Raw genomic sequence first — 15375 nt, forward strand, 5'->3', positions numbered from 1 at the left:
AATAATTTGGCTTTGCTACTTGAAACATCCCTTGGACTTGTCTTTCCCTTTTTAGCAAGGCTAAGTCATGCAAGTCTATTGGTGTGACATTTAAAATGAAGCAAGGAACAGAGATTGCTTTTTAAAAGCAAAGAAAAGAAATCCCTGCCTGTTGAGTGCAGATTGGTCAAAGGATTTCGAGATCATGAGAGTACTTGCAGAATCTCTAATAGCTTTGAGTGTTTTGGAGATTTTCGAATCTTATTATCTCTATAAATGAAGCCCGGAAGCCTGTGGTTTTCCGCACGCTCTTCACAGCAACATAAACATTCTTCTAGCATTCAAACCGATCATCACCGCTCAAACCAAGAAACACCTCAACCACCACCCAGCCACACACCTTTTCTTTAAGTTTTTCCCCTTTCTTTTTTTGTGTTTCCCTCCTCCATCCACTCCTTTTTGAACCTGCAAAGAAAAAATGGCTGAAGGTGTGCTCTTCAATATTGCGGAGGAAATAATAAAGACATTAGGTACCCTAACTGCTCAGGAGGTTGCACTATGGTGGGGGCTCAAAGATCAATTGCGGAAGCTCAATGACACAGTTACCAGTATTAAGGCTGTGATTCAAGACGCTGAGGAGCAGGCACAAAAACAGAACCATCAAATCGAAGTCTGGCTCAAGAAGCTGCGGGAAGCTGTATATGATGCAGAGGATTTGCTGGACGATTTCTCAACACAAGTTGTGCGGAAACAATTGATGCCTGGGAAAAGAGTATCGAGGGAGGTACGCCTTTTATTCTCAAGATCAAACCAATTTGTGTATGGTTTACGGATGGGTCATACAGTTAAGGCACTTAGAGAGAGACTAGATAACATTGAAACTGACAGTAAAATATTCCACTTTGAGGTTCGTGATGAGGAGAGAGCTTCTTTGACCACTGCCAGGGAGCAAACTACCTCATCTGAACCTGAAATAATAGTTGGGAGAGAGAGTGACAAAAAGACAGTTAAAACGTTTCTGATGAATTCCAACTATGAACATAATGTTTCTGTCATCTCCGTAGTTGGAATGGGAGGATTGGGGAAGACCACACTAGCTCAACATGTTTTCAATGATGAGCAAGTTAAGGCGCACTTTGGTGTGAGACTCTGGGTAAGTGTCTCAGGCAGCTTAGATGTTAGAAAGATTATCAAAGGGGCTGCAGGTGTTGGAAATTCTGATGATCAGTTAGAGAGTCTGAAAGAAAAGCTTGAAGGGAAAATAGAAAAAAAGAAGTATCTTCTGGTGTTAGATGATGTGTGGGATGGTAAGGATGATCGTGAAAAATGGAAGTTTTTAGAGGAGTTATTACCATGTGATGCAGTAGGAAGTAAGATTGTGGTAACTACACGTTCTCATGTAATTGCCAAATTAACAAGCACAATAGAACCACATGTTTTAAAAGGTCTGTCTGTAGATGATTCATGGGATCTGTTTAGAAGAAAGGCATTTCCTCAAGGCCAGGAGTCGGGTCCTGTAGATGAGAGAATTAGAAAAGAGATTGTAGAGAGGTGTTGTGGAGTTCCTTTGGTCATAAAGGCAATTGCGAGGTTAATGTCTTCGAAAGATAGAGCCCAGTGGTTGCCCTTTATCCAACAAGAACTTCCAAATAGGGTCCAAGATGATAACATCATAGATACCCTTAAGTTAAGCTACGATCCTCTTCCATCATATTTGAAGCATTGCTTTGCATACTGTAGCTTATTCCCGAAAGGTCATGAGATAGATGTCAAATCATTGATTCGACTTTGGATTGCACAAGGGTTTGTTATTAGCTCTTCAAATTCAGGTCGTAGGGGTATTGAGATTGTTGGTCTCAAGTGCTTTAAGAGTTTACTGTGGAGGTCCTTCTTTCACGAAGTTAAAAAGGATGGTTTAGGTAACATAGAAAGTTGCAAAATGCATGATTTTATGCATGATCTTGCAATCCATGTCGCTGGTTTTCAGAGCATCAAAGTGGAGCGTGGAGGAAATAGTATTAGTGGATTGACTCGGCACGTGTCATTTGACACGGAATTGGATTTGTCTTTGCCTTTTGCAAATCGTCTAAGAACACTTGTATTATTGCAAGGTGGCAAATGGGATGAGGGGTCATGGAAGTCTATTTGTCGAGACTTTAGGCATTTACGTGTGCTTGTTTTGAGTCATTTGGGAATGAAGGAAGTGCCACCTCTCATTCAAAAGCTCAAGCATCTGAAATATCTTGATCTTTCGAATAATGAGATGGAGGTGCTTTCTAATTCTATCACCAATCTGGTAAATTTGCAAGTGCTCAAGCTTAATGGTTGTAGGAAACTTAAGGAACTACCTAGGGATATTGGTAAGCTAATTAATATGAGGCATCTTGATGTTGGTTGCTATCTTGATGATGATTTATGTGAAAATTTAGAGTATATGCCTCGTGGGATTGGGAAATTAACTAGTCTACAAACATTGTCATGTTTTGTGGCTGCTAAAAATAGGAGTTCTAAATCTGTGATGATAGGTGGATTGGATGAGTTGAGGAGGTTAAATAAATTGAGAGGGAGGCTAGAAATAATAGTCAAGGGATATGAAGGTAGTTCTTGTATATCAGAATTTAAAGGAGCTAAATTGATAAAGAAAAAATATCTTCATTCGTTGACTTTAAAGTGGGATTTAGGGGCGGATAATATTTCAGATATTGATTTGTATGATAAAATGTTGCGAAGCCTCCAGCCAAACTCGAGTCTTCAAGAGTTGAAAGTGAGAGGCTATACAGCCATCAGGTTTCCACATTGGCTTTCACTTCAATCAAATCTTGTAAGGATTCATATAATATGTTGTCCAAGACTTAAGCATATCCCTCCCTTGGATAAAATCCCTTCTCTTAGAGAATTGTTGATTATGTATTTGACTAATTTGGAGTACATGGATAGCGAGGGGAATGGAGGAAGAGGAGTTTCGAAAATTTTCCCATCTTTGAAGAAACTTAGCATCTCTAATTGTCCTAATCTAAAGGGATGGTGGAAGAAGAGTAGAGATAAGTTGATAATGCTCCGTTTTCCATGTCTTTGTTCCTTGAGCATTGTTGATTGTCCAAACTTGACTTCAATGCCGTTGTTTCCAACTCTATCAATTCTCATTTTGTTGAGAGCTAGTTCAATGCCATTACAGCAGACAATGGAGATGACATCAGCAGTCTCTTCTTCTTCTTCATTTACCCGTCCTCTCTCCAAATTGAAGAATCTATATATTTATTTCATTGATAACATGGAATCTCTTCCGGAAGCAGGGCTGCAAAATCTCTGTTCTCTTCAACAGCTATCAATTAGGGGATGCTCAAAATTGAAGTCTCTGCCACTGCCTGATCAGGGGATGCATTCTCTTCAGAAATTAAATATCAGCGATTGCAGAGAATTTGAGTGTCCATCTCAATCTGAATCTCAAGGGAAACCCGACCTTACCTCTTCGCAAGAATTAGGAATATCTTACTGCAGTGGAGAGTTGAGAGTGATAGAATATGGAGGTATGAGGTTTCCAAGTTGGCTTTCACATCTCTCAAATCTGGTAAGGATTCATCTAGAAAATTGTAGAAGACTTGAGCATATCCCTCCCTTAGATGGAATCCCTTCTCTTGAAGATTTGTATTTTGGGAGTATGAATGATTTGGAGTACATAGATAGTGAGGGGGTTGGAGGAAAAGGAGTGTCGACGTTTTTCCCATCCTTAAAGACACTTGTTATCTATGGTTGTTTTAGACTGAAGGGATGGTGGAAGAGATGGAGTAGAGATAAGATGAATGATGATCGTATCTTTTTTCCACGTCTTTCTTCCTTAAAAATAAGATGGTGTCCAAATCTGACTTCAATGCCGTTGTTTCCAACTCTCGATGAAGGTCTTTCTTTGACCAAAACCAGTTCAATGCCATTACAGCAGACAATGAAGATGAAATCAGCGGTCTCTTCTTCTTCTTCTTCTTCTTCTTCTTCATTTATCCGTCCACTCTCCAAATTGAAGGAACTCGATATTGGTTCAATTGATGACATGGAATCTCTTCCGGAAGTAGGGCTGCAAAATCTCTCTTCTCTTCAACAGCTATCGATCTCTGAATGTCCAAGATTGAAGTCTCTGCCACTGCCTGATCAGGGGATGCCTTCTCTTCAGAAATTATATATCAGCGGTTGCAGAGAATTAAAGTCGTTATCTCAATCTCAATCTCAAGGGAGGATACCCTACTTTCCCTCTTTGCAACTGTTAATAATCAATTACTGCAGTGAAGAGTTGAGTGAAAGAACTAGAGGATGGGGAAAGGAGAGCGTGGAGGAGTGGCTTCCTAACATTGAACACACTCCATATATGGCGACTAAATTCAAAAGGAGGGTCGCTATTTAAATGGTGAAGGATTGATATGCTAACGAGTATTAGAGAGCATTTTCATGGAGCATACATCCTTACAATTATGGAAGGTATTTAACCTTTTCCTTCCTTCCTTTCTTTATTATTACTACTACTCCATACTCTTTCTCTTTCTGTATTTATTTATTTTATTATCCATAAATCTATCTTTTTATATTTGACGGTTAGAGCATTTTCACCGTAAGGATATTATTCTTAAATACAAAGGTTTTTAACCTCTTCCTTTCTTCCTGAATTTATTTCTGTTAGTACTACGTACTCCATAAATATTCTATCTATCTATTTGTTCTATCATCCACAACCCTCATCTGATCAAATTATTATTGTTTTTCTTTGAATATTCGCAACTTCTTTTCAATTAATAGGGAGAGGGGTTCAGCCCCCCACCAAAATGACAAACCCTAATCTCCTAATCTATCCTCAAATTTTTTATTTCTTCTTTTATGATTATTTTGTTCGAGGAAAAATCCATTTTGCTTCCATACTAAAATCTTTCTTTCTTTCTTTTTTCTTTTTAAAAAAGAACTGAAAAACAAAAACTAATAGAAGGCACTAATGATGGTATTGGAGCTACCTAGAGACTAACATTGTTTTCATGTAATACCATGTTCTGATCGATACTTTTCATTCATGGTGTTTTCTTCCTCCCCCCCCCACCACCCCCCCCGACATCCTTTTTGGGTACTGGGGCTGGACTGGGGCTTGATAAATCTGAAAAGGTAATCATTGATGGTTTCCTTCTAGAGGATGGAACAGGCTGTTTCAGGTGTAGTCCTGGAGTTATCTCTTAACTTCTTTATGTTCTTGCTTTATGGAGTTTAGTCAATGAAAGTATGTGTACAGAAAGTAAATCTTCTGAAGAGATTTCTTATTTAATTGGCTAGTTATCGTTGTCACTCTACCATTTATTCTTACGATACTTTTATTTACGGGAGTTTGCAGGCCTGTGACAAACTTTGCGGAAACTTGTTCACACTTCATGCCTTACGTATACATCCCATTTACATAAACAAATTGCAGGTATTGATCTGACTGCTGATAAATCTTGAAATATTAATAAGATGTCTGGAGTTGATGACCGATAAGCATTATGTGCACATGTTGCATTTGCCTGTTGGTGGATCATGAGTATTTTCTCTGGTTGAACCTGCATAGTAATACTTTGATTCAGACTCAGATGTCTGTTAGGTTGGTTGCCATTAATGTGCAACAACCATTTGCTATTGCACCAACCATGTGCACTCATCCAACATGTCAAAGGTTGGCAGCCACCATTGTTGAAGAAGAGTTGGAGTTGGCAGCCACCTTTGTTGAAGAAAAGCCTCCATGAATGCCTATAAATAGAGGCATATGCAAGAGAGCAAAATGAGTGAAGAGAATTATGAAAATGTGAAGAGAGTAGAGAGGAAGAGAGAGCTGCAATGGCAGCAAAGAGAGTTGAGAGTTGAGTATGAGAGGGTGTAATCCTCTTCCTCCATGTATTTGTTTTGTATTCTTTCTCTATCTCTAGATATATTGACTTCTCCCGTGGATGTAGGTGATTTTGCCGAACCACGTTAAATATTGTATCAGTGTGTTTGGCCCTCCTATGAGCAAGTATCAGAACATCACCGGTCGAAATTCCCAACAATGTCATCAGTGCACTCCTGTGTGTTATGGATCAAGCAAACATCAGACACCCACATCAAACGAGGTATTAGACTAATTCAACTTAAGTTACTTCATATCTTTAATTTTCTGAACAAGTAAAAGCTCCTCTTTTTAAAATATATACTATCAGTAAATGAATTTATCTTAATTCAATAACGTCACGTGAATTAATTTAATATTCCGCTAACTAAACAAGCAAAGGCTTCTCTTTTTTAAATAATTTATCCTCTAGCTACGTGATTGGTCGCCCAGAAAGTGTGGGAAAATCAAACAAATCAAGTGAGAAATGTAAAACATGACATTTTTGTTATTTTATTTCTTATATTGGTACGTAGTGAAGAAATGGTGCAGTAGTTTTAAGAGGGTGAACGAGCATTATGATATAGTTAAGATAGGAAATTTGATTATTTATGATGGTGCGTGTCTTTTAGTAAAAAATTTGCCTTCAAAGCTAATATCAGTGCCTCGATGTTAAAGTTTGATCATATTCAATTTATAAGTTTTAAATATATGTGGCATTCAAAATTTTAAAAGTTTGATAATATCCAGTTTGTGTTCCATTAGGAGTTTGATATTGCTTAGCATCTTTGTTTCGACTATTTTTGGAGCTACAGTTTGTCCTTTAGATTCTAGGAGCTGCTTTCTTGCAAGGTGGCTATTTAATTTCAGTGGAAAATCTCTTGTTTAGTTGTGAACACTCTATTAACATGTAAAATGCCCTCTATCTCTCTCTCCACACGTCTCTCATATATTTTTTCAAACAATTCTGTCTCTAACTCCTCCAGCATCCAGTTCGGAATCTCCTCCGCTGCCTGTGGTGATGGATTCATACCTCTCAATCAACTTAGCTTACCGCAAAATACCACTCCTCTTCTAAAAGTAAGGCCTCTCATGTCTCCATCTCAAATCGCCTCCTTTTCTGTTAATCATTATTACTTCTTTTAGATCGTTTGTTGTAGTTTTATTGATCTTGTCGGTTTCTGTTGAAATAAAGATTGTAATTGTTTAGCTTATTTTTCTAAGAAGTTTTGACATCTTGTTGATGTAGGTTATGGTCATGAACATGGTGTTTGTTAAAGCTGAAAAGGTTGTTGATGTTGCTCTCACTGTAGACGATGGAACAGGCTGGATCAGTTGCAGCAAATGGTTCTGTGTATTGACAGAAAAATTCAGTGTAAGTCTTTTAATTTTGATCTTCAGTTTTAATAGCTCCTCACCTTCTCCTTTTGCTTCATGGAGTTTAAGTCAGAGAAAGTTATGTGCTCCAGAAATCAAATCATGAACTTAAAACTTGTTGATAAGCTATATCAAATTTGGGGTTTTTTCTTTCCCCAGTTATGTGTTTGGCCTAACATGCTACTTTTCTTTCCCCAGTTATCCAAGCAGTGAAGTGTCAATGGACTAAAGGATTGGCTGTCTGCAACAATCTTCAAGCATGTGAGTAGTACCATCAAATTCTTAGATTTTATCCAGGTAGCTTCTTTCCCTTTCAATCTTCTTCCCGGCGGCTATTGATTCTGTTAAATTTGAAAGTTTTCCTACTATTCCGACTGGATGAGACTGCATTCATAATGCTTTCTTTTTCTGCTCTAATCTACTTCTTTTTTTAACTTAGTTTTGGTTACAGTCTAGTAACTAACATAAAGAATTCTTAAACCTCATCTAATAATTTTTTTAACTTTTTTATTGAATTGGTTTAAATTTTTGAATTAAATAAACTATTTGGCATGTTAATTATAAAAAACTTAATGACCAAACAATTAGACAAGGACTTTTATTTGAGAGTAGTATATATAAAATCATTTTAAAATATTATCTAATAGTTTAAGTATTTGGGTTGAATCTGTTGACTATGTTTATCTACACCACTTCTCCTAGGTCCTTCTGCCAACGCTATCTTTATGGAACTTCGAGAATCCTTTCTTGATTGCAGTGGACAAGACAAGGACATGGATGAACTTTGCAAGCAGCAGAAACTTCCCATGGGGAAGATCAACTGATTAAGTACTGTCTCGCCCTCCTCCACCCCCCACTACAGGAACCAATTACATTAGTACTTCGAGTTCTGATACACTCTGCAATGGATGAAATTCATTACGAAGAAACCTTCCCTGTATAGTTTATTTCCAGTATCGTAGACAATATACATGAAAGTGCTAGGATCTGAACATGTGTGGGTTTTTTTTCTAAATTTGACATGTCTGTTAGTGCAATGTTTTGATATGACCCCTAGATGATGATTACCATGCTCTCCATTTTCTCTCGGAGATCAAGCCCTTTATAAGTCGTGTTGCTGATCAGACTTAATATTTTTCCATTTATATGGCTGATTAAATTCAATTAAAATCCCAATTTATGTGTTATTTGAAACTTTGATGTTAGTCACAGCACAGCAAATAATATTTCTATGGCTTTGCAATTACCAAACAGGTTAACGACTAGAAATTGAATAAGAGCACACTAGCAAGTGAATCATGGGTTGCCATGGGTCTGTTTACAAAATTTTATATTTATTTTCTTAATTAAATCCATTTAAAATTTAAATAAATTCAAATTAATTAAGTTCCTTTTGTAACTCTTAGTACAATCTCATAAACTTATTTTATTCACTCATTTTTTTAAAAAAATATGAATTGTCAAATATTTTTGTTATAATTTAATTTTGACCCATTTATTTTTATTTTAATTTGAATTGTCAAATATGAATTGTCAAAGATCACAGATCGACTTGATTTTTCTTTTGCTAAATAACTAACGTCTGGTGTTAGGGTCTTGGCGTGGAATCTTGGGTTCATACAAAACTTAACATAGAAGTGAAGGTTTCAGTAGTAGTATTACTATTTCGTTCTTGTTAATAAAAGTAGTACAAAGAAAAAGGCATAATAATGAAAGTTTCTTCTTCTTTACACCCCAAAAAATACATTCCATTATAGGAAAAAAAATATTTTTTCAATTAATTTCATATACTTAATCCAAATTTAGTTTTTATTAATTTTTCCTTACCTATCTCACGGATTTAATTTGTTAAAAAAACTATTTATTTCTCTTTATTCTTTTATTATCAAATAAAAAAGTATAATTTATTGTAATAACATATTCCACACAAAAAGAATTCCTTAATTAAGTTTTTTTTATAAAATCATATGAGTAAAATAAATAATAATTAACTGTAAATTTATTAAGAATATTTAAAGAATAAAGTAATAATTTTTTTGAAATTTCATTTTTCAAAGACTCTGAAATAATTTTACCCAACATAACTAAACAAATAAGAAAAGAAAAGAAAAAATTGATCAGGCAAGGCAGGCCTAGCATGCTTGGGCTTGCCAAACCTAGCCGGAACAAAGTCATTGACCCGTTGTCCCTGCAAAGTATCGAAAAAATGGAGGGCCCTTGATTTGGCTTCCAAACACATGTAACATGTGTTTGACAGTGAGTTTTAATATATTTTTTTTATTAAAATTTAATTTTTTTATTTTAAATTAATATTTTTGAATTGTTTTAATATGCGGATATCAAAAAATAAATTTTTAAAAAATAAAAAAAATATATTATTTTTAAACTTTTCTGAAAACAAAAATTTTAAAAATAATTAAAGCCACAGTTACCAACAACCCATAAACGCTCATTTTCAACCTCAACCTCGAGACATATTTTAGTTCACCGAAAAGAGACACGAGCATAGAAATTCAGACCTATAGTACAACAAATCTTAGACAAATACAAAAGAAAAGTGTTCTAGAGGAGACAGAGAGTTTACTCATTAACATTTAGGGTAGCCTAATGATATATATTAGGCTAGCTTAAAGATATGGCTAAAGATTATTATGTACAGGGACAAAAGGTACAGTTATTTTTCAAGCATGAGGCAGAAAAAGAAATCTTAAATGTCCCTGTTGCTTCGGGTGCTTGCTTGGCGTATCAAGTATTCTCTTTCTTCAACCATTTAGATTTTAGATGTGGGTGAAGTTATATAAATTTAAAATTAAAAAGTTTTTTTTTTATAATTTTATATTTATATGATGATTATTAAAAATTTATATAATTATTAAAGACTTATATAATCGTTAATTATAGGTTTATGAGCTAGTTATGCTGTATGTAAACTAAAATGAATAACAACGTTAATTTAATAAAAAAAAAAAAGTATTCTTTTCCTCCACTTTTCGGAGAAATACATGGTGTCTGCAACAATGTTCAAGCATGTGGGGAGTACATTGAAATCCCTTCCTTTATTCCATGTAGCAGAAAGGATTGACTAGTTGCCTTCTTTTTTGGGTAGAAGAAGGATAATTACCCCAGAAATCATTTAGCATAGCAAGTTCTAAGCGACTTTCACTCTCTCGTCCCCGCGGTAATGGACTGTGTTAAATTTGGCAGACTTCCTTGGAAAAGAACGTTATCTGTTTCTCCCAAACACTATTCTTCCCCATGGCAGGATGAGGCTGGATTCATGAAGTTTTTCCAAAGAATAGAGGAATTGGTTCACCGGTTAGATTAAATGAATTGGTTAATCAATTTAAAGACGGTTGACGGCATCAGTTGACAGAATACAATTTCTGTTCAGATTAGATTTTTTTTGTATTAATTTAATTCTTTAATTATTTAAAATTTTATGTTTATAAAAAAACTTGTAATTTAATATTACTAAAAGTGATACAAAAACAAAACCATGTAAAAATATAGAGAAAACACTTAATAAAAATATTTCTTTATTTTAAAGTTATTAACGTTGCGTTGCTGTATTTATCTTATACCACAAATGTTTTACTTCCTGCAATTTGAAACTCAGAACAAAACAATGGGGTGTTTGCTATGTAGTTTCTTAGATGTGGACTCGAATGAGTAACTTGTCCCTATCTCAGCTGCATCTGCTTCCCACCACCCCAACAAAAGGCCACCATTAATTTAATGCTGGATCTGACCCTCCTTGATACGTCCACCTCTTGAGGGAGATGCATGATGAACTGCCAATGGGATAAATCATTCTTCAAATATTGAATAAATCTTTATTAATTTGATCTCTCTGTATTTTTAGTGAAATGATTAGCTGATCCCTTTGGTTGAAAAAAAATCCAATGTTGAATCCTATATTTTTTTTTATATTTATTACTAACTTGGTTCTTTCAACTAGTGGTTTTTCTTGAAAAATTAACTTTGTTTTCTCTAAAATATCTTTCCTTGGTATTCAAATTTGAAAAATTAAAATTGCATTCTTAAAGGAAAATTTAGAAATTATAAAGAATAAATAACAGCTAGTTGCGGTCAAGAAACCAACTTATGATTTTCAAAACAGCAGGAACTAACTTACAAAATTATTAAAAAAAAACATAGGAATTAAATTAGAATTTACTCTCGAGCATTTTAAACATCTTAGTTCAAGGCATGGCATATATTCAAAGCATTCGCATGAACCATGCGCACAAGCATTAATTTGCATGTTACTTCGACAAAAGATAAGGGGTGTGAGATCTCTCCATTGATTAGATAAGGTACAGCTAGCCAGCCAGCCCCTTCAATTGACCTTGCCTCCTTTTCCTTGTATTGTCCTTCGTCTCTTTCTCACATCTTCTAATGAAGACGAACATTCCTGCACATGGACTTTTCGATTTGACAAAGGTGCACAGAGCCGGTACAGAGTCAAGCAAAGTTAAGGCCAAAGTGCCTCATCAACCCAAAAAGAAACATGAACAGAAAAGCTTAGAATTACTTTTACACTGTTTAGTTAGTACAGTACTTACTAAACATGAAGAATCTATAATTTCTTTGCCATATTTTCTCTACTATTCATCAATTGTCTTCTATCTCTTAGATTTTATTGTGAAGAAATATTGTGTTTTTTTTAACCTTAATATAGGTTATTTTTGTGTCATATGGGACGTTTAAGAAATTATGAACAAATATAGTTAGAGTTTTCACAGACACTAAAGCCCATATATCATTTGACAAACCACGAATGAGAGGAGTATTAAAAAAAAAAATCCTACATCGAATAAATAAACAATATAAAAAAAAAAAATCCTACATCGAATAAATAAACAATATAAAAAAAAAAAATCATCCGTCACAAGATTTATTTATTTTTAAATAGAATCGAATCTCAGTCATTTAATAATCTAATACTCTCCCTCAATGCACGAATAATTAATTTTTTTAAATAGAATCGAATGTCAGTTATTTAAGGAAAGTGGAAATGGAAGTCTTCTTTCATAATTAAGTGGTGTTTTGCCTAGCTACACCATCTTCGATCATATCCCGACCACCAATTTGTGTTGTGACATCACATTAATTATAAATCAAACTATAGTTTTGTACTCTACATTTTGTCTTCAAGTAATGTTAATTTATTCTCCACCCTATTTTTTTTTAGTTCATTACTCTAATTCTAATATTTTAATTATATCAACTTTACAGGTATATTTTTCTTTTCTAATTTAAAACAAGATCTTAATACATGTGAAAGTACATTATAATTTAATTAATGACATATGAATTAATATTTTTTACATAATTTATTTTATGCTTAGATTTTCCAACCAGGCTCTTGTCCACGTACACTTGAAAGTCACCCAACTGCCACTAACATTTCAGAAAACTAACTCTAAAGAAAGGGAGAGGATTCAAGGAAGAGGGGAGACGGGAGATTTCTTTAATCAAGTGATGATTTCCCTGCTACATCTTCTTCATGTACGGAGGTACCACCTACCACTTTGTGTACACTAATCCCAACATATAAACTTCTGCCACGTATCTTAAATAATGAACACTAAGGAAACACGTGATCTCTGGCGCTGTAAATCAAACTTTAATTTTGTACTCTGCTACTGCCTCCACGCAACCTCTTCCAATTCTAATATTAAATTTCAGCTTTACTGTTACAATTTTCTTTGTAATTTAAAACAAAATCTCAATACACAAGAAAGTAACATTATAATTTAATAACGCATGAATTATTGTTGGCATAATTTTATTATGTTTTATCTACATTTTGTCTTCAAGTACTGTTAATATTCTACATCTACTTTACAGGTATATTTTTCTTTTCTAATTTAAAACAAAATCTCAATATATGTGATTATAATTTAATAACACGAGTTAATATTTTTGACATAATAATACATGTGATTATTAACTTAATATTTCTAGTCACTCACTTATACTTGTATATTTGGGTTGCAAACCCATATGTTATGAAGCAAAAGACCTAAAATTGACGAGTTATCAAGTAAGTCCTTTTATCGACCTTTTCTTTTGTATTGGTCAAGGAATCTATTAGATCACTTAAGGATGAAGGTTTAATATACTCTACAGTTGACGAGTTTCAACTACAGAGCAACCTGATGAAGTTCACAGTATTTTTGAATGCTACCCAGCCTGCAATGCTGTTGCGAGTTATTTTGTTCCTTCTTTTGAATATTAACAGAACAGCCTGTAGATATTTATTTGTTTCCATGTTAACATCTTAAGTGCAGGGATCTGGACATGTGTGTTATCGCTAAATCATATATAGAATTTCACAACATTTTGATGTTTTGTTTAGATTCCTAAATGACGTGCTGCTTAGAACTCTAAAAGAACAAAGATTATGGTCTGATCGATTTTTTAAAGCGAAGAAAGTTCTAGTTGAGTGCAGTCGAATCAAAGGATTGATTTGGAGTTTTTGATACCTGGAGTGTTTGGGACAGTTTGGAATTTATTTTACCTGAGTAAAGCGCATCGAAATCTCCTTGATCATATAGTTAGGGGGGGTTCCATATTCACTACTACTAGGCATGCATTTTGCTTCTTTTGATTTGTTGCAGTGAACGGATAATGAAGCACCCTATGCATGCCGAAGCCCCCATGAAAAAGAGAAGAGCCATGATTTATAGCTTTGGTGGCCTATCCTTTAACTAAAGGCATTAGCGCCGTACTAAACATCTTAATATTATCCTAAACATAATTGAAAGTTAATTATGGCTGGATATAATAGCAATGTACGTTTTGAAAGATTGTGGCTTCCCTACGTGAAACATCTTGATTCCACTATTTGAACCTAGAAAATGATTAAACTTCATTAACCAACCCTTTAAAGCTCCTATGTCATTAATATGTAGCTATTGAACTTGTTTCTAGCTACAGCTTTATGATTTCTGAGCAGTCCATGAAATGACGAGCAGCCCTGAACTCCAAAAGAACAAATGAAGGTTCTTGTAATGATTGATCTTTTTAAAGCAAAGAAAGGAACTCGTAGCCAATGAAGAGATTGATTTGGAGTTTTTGATAGCTTTGAGTGTTTGGGGATAGTTCGGAATTTCCTTTACCTATGATTAAAGCACCAAGAAGAAGTCTTTATATTCACTACTACTAGCTAGGGGCATACCCTCCATTAAAGGCACTTGCTTCTTCTGATTGGTTTCAGTGACCGATACTGTAGGATCCCAAGTACGCATAAGCCTTTGAAAAAGGGAAGCCATCTTCCATTATTGCTTCCACATAACTGAAAATCTCCATTTAACATTTTAATTTGGCCCTCATCTTTCCTTCATGAGTACTGTATATATAGCTATAACCCTGGATTGATGTCATTCTTTGAATAAAGTGTGAGGAACAAGGTTTCTGGCCCGAGTGATTCATTAAAGCAAAGCAATAGAAGCAGTACTTCCAGTTGAGGGATTTGGAGATCGAGAGAGTGCATGCAGGCCTTCTTATAGCTTTAGTCTTATCTTTACGTAAATGAAAGCATCAGCATCTCCTTGGGAAGTAATCGTTTTTTCATTACGTAAGGCATACCCATTACTAAAGACATTCACATCGTAAATCTCATTTTGAAAGGTAAATTATAATTGAAATCTCATGTCAAAAAATAATTTGGCTTTGCTACTTGAAACATCCCTTGGACTTGTCTTTCCCTTTTTAGCAAGGCTAAGTCATGCAAGTCTATTGGTGTGACATTTAAAATGAAGCAAGGAACAGAGATTGCTTTTTAAAAGCAAAGAAAAGAAATACCTGCCTGTTGAGTGCAGATTGGTCAAAGGATTTCGAGATCATGAGAGTACTTGCAGAATCTCTAATAGCTTTGAGTGTTTTGGAGATTTTCGAATCTTATTATCTCTATAAATGAAGCCCGGAAGCCTGTGGTTTTCCGCACGCTCTTCACAGCAACATAAACATTCTTCTAGCATCCAAACCGATCATCACCGCTCAAACCAAGAAACACCTCAACCACCACCCAGCCACACACCTTTTCTTTAAGTTTTTCCCCTTTCTTTTTTTGTGTTTCCCTCCTCCATCCACTCCTTTTTGAACCTACAAAGAAAAAATGGTTGAAGGTTGTAGGGTTGGTTGCC

The 15375-nt window shown here is 34.8% G+C and overlaps 1 protein-coding gene across 1 annotated transcript; it reads left to right on the plus strand.

The window, feature by feature from the left end:
- Positions 1 to 249: 249 nt before the first annotated feature.
- On the plus strand, positions 250 to 6924 carry LOC105109344 (putative disease resistance protein RGA4). The gene is made up of 4 exons (XM_011004032.1): positions 250 to 2109; positions 2140 to 4446; positions 5339 to 5416; positions 6832 to 6924. The coding sequence occupies exons 1-2, from the start codon at positions 458 to 460 to the stop codon at positions 4370 to 4372; spliced, it is 3885 nt and encodes a 1294-aa protein (XP_011002334.1). The 5' UTR covers positions 250 to 457; the 3' UTR covers positions 4373 to 4446; positions 5339 to 5416; positions 6832 to 6924.
- Positions 6925 to 15375: the final 8451 nt, after the last annotated feature.

This window comes from Populus euphratica, unplaced genomic scaffold (genome assembly GCF_000495115.2).
Source record: "Populus euphratica unplaced genomic scaffold, PopEup_1.0 scaffold215.1, whole genome shotgun sequence".
NCBI classification, from domain to species: Eukaryota; Viridiplantae; Streptophyta; class Magnoliopsida; order Malpighiales; family Salicaceae; genus Populus; species Populus euphratica.

Coding starts and splice junctions, on each gene's coding strand:
- LOC105109344 (XM_011004032.1), top strand. CDS start 458: ATGGCTGAAGGTGTGCTCTTCAATATTGCGGAGGAAATAATAAAGACA. Junction 2,110..2,139: donor GGTGGCAAATGGGATGAGGG/GTCATGGAAGTC, acceptor TCGAGACTTTAG/GCATTTACGTGTGCTTGTTT.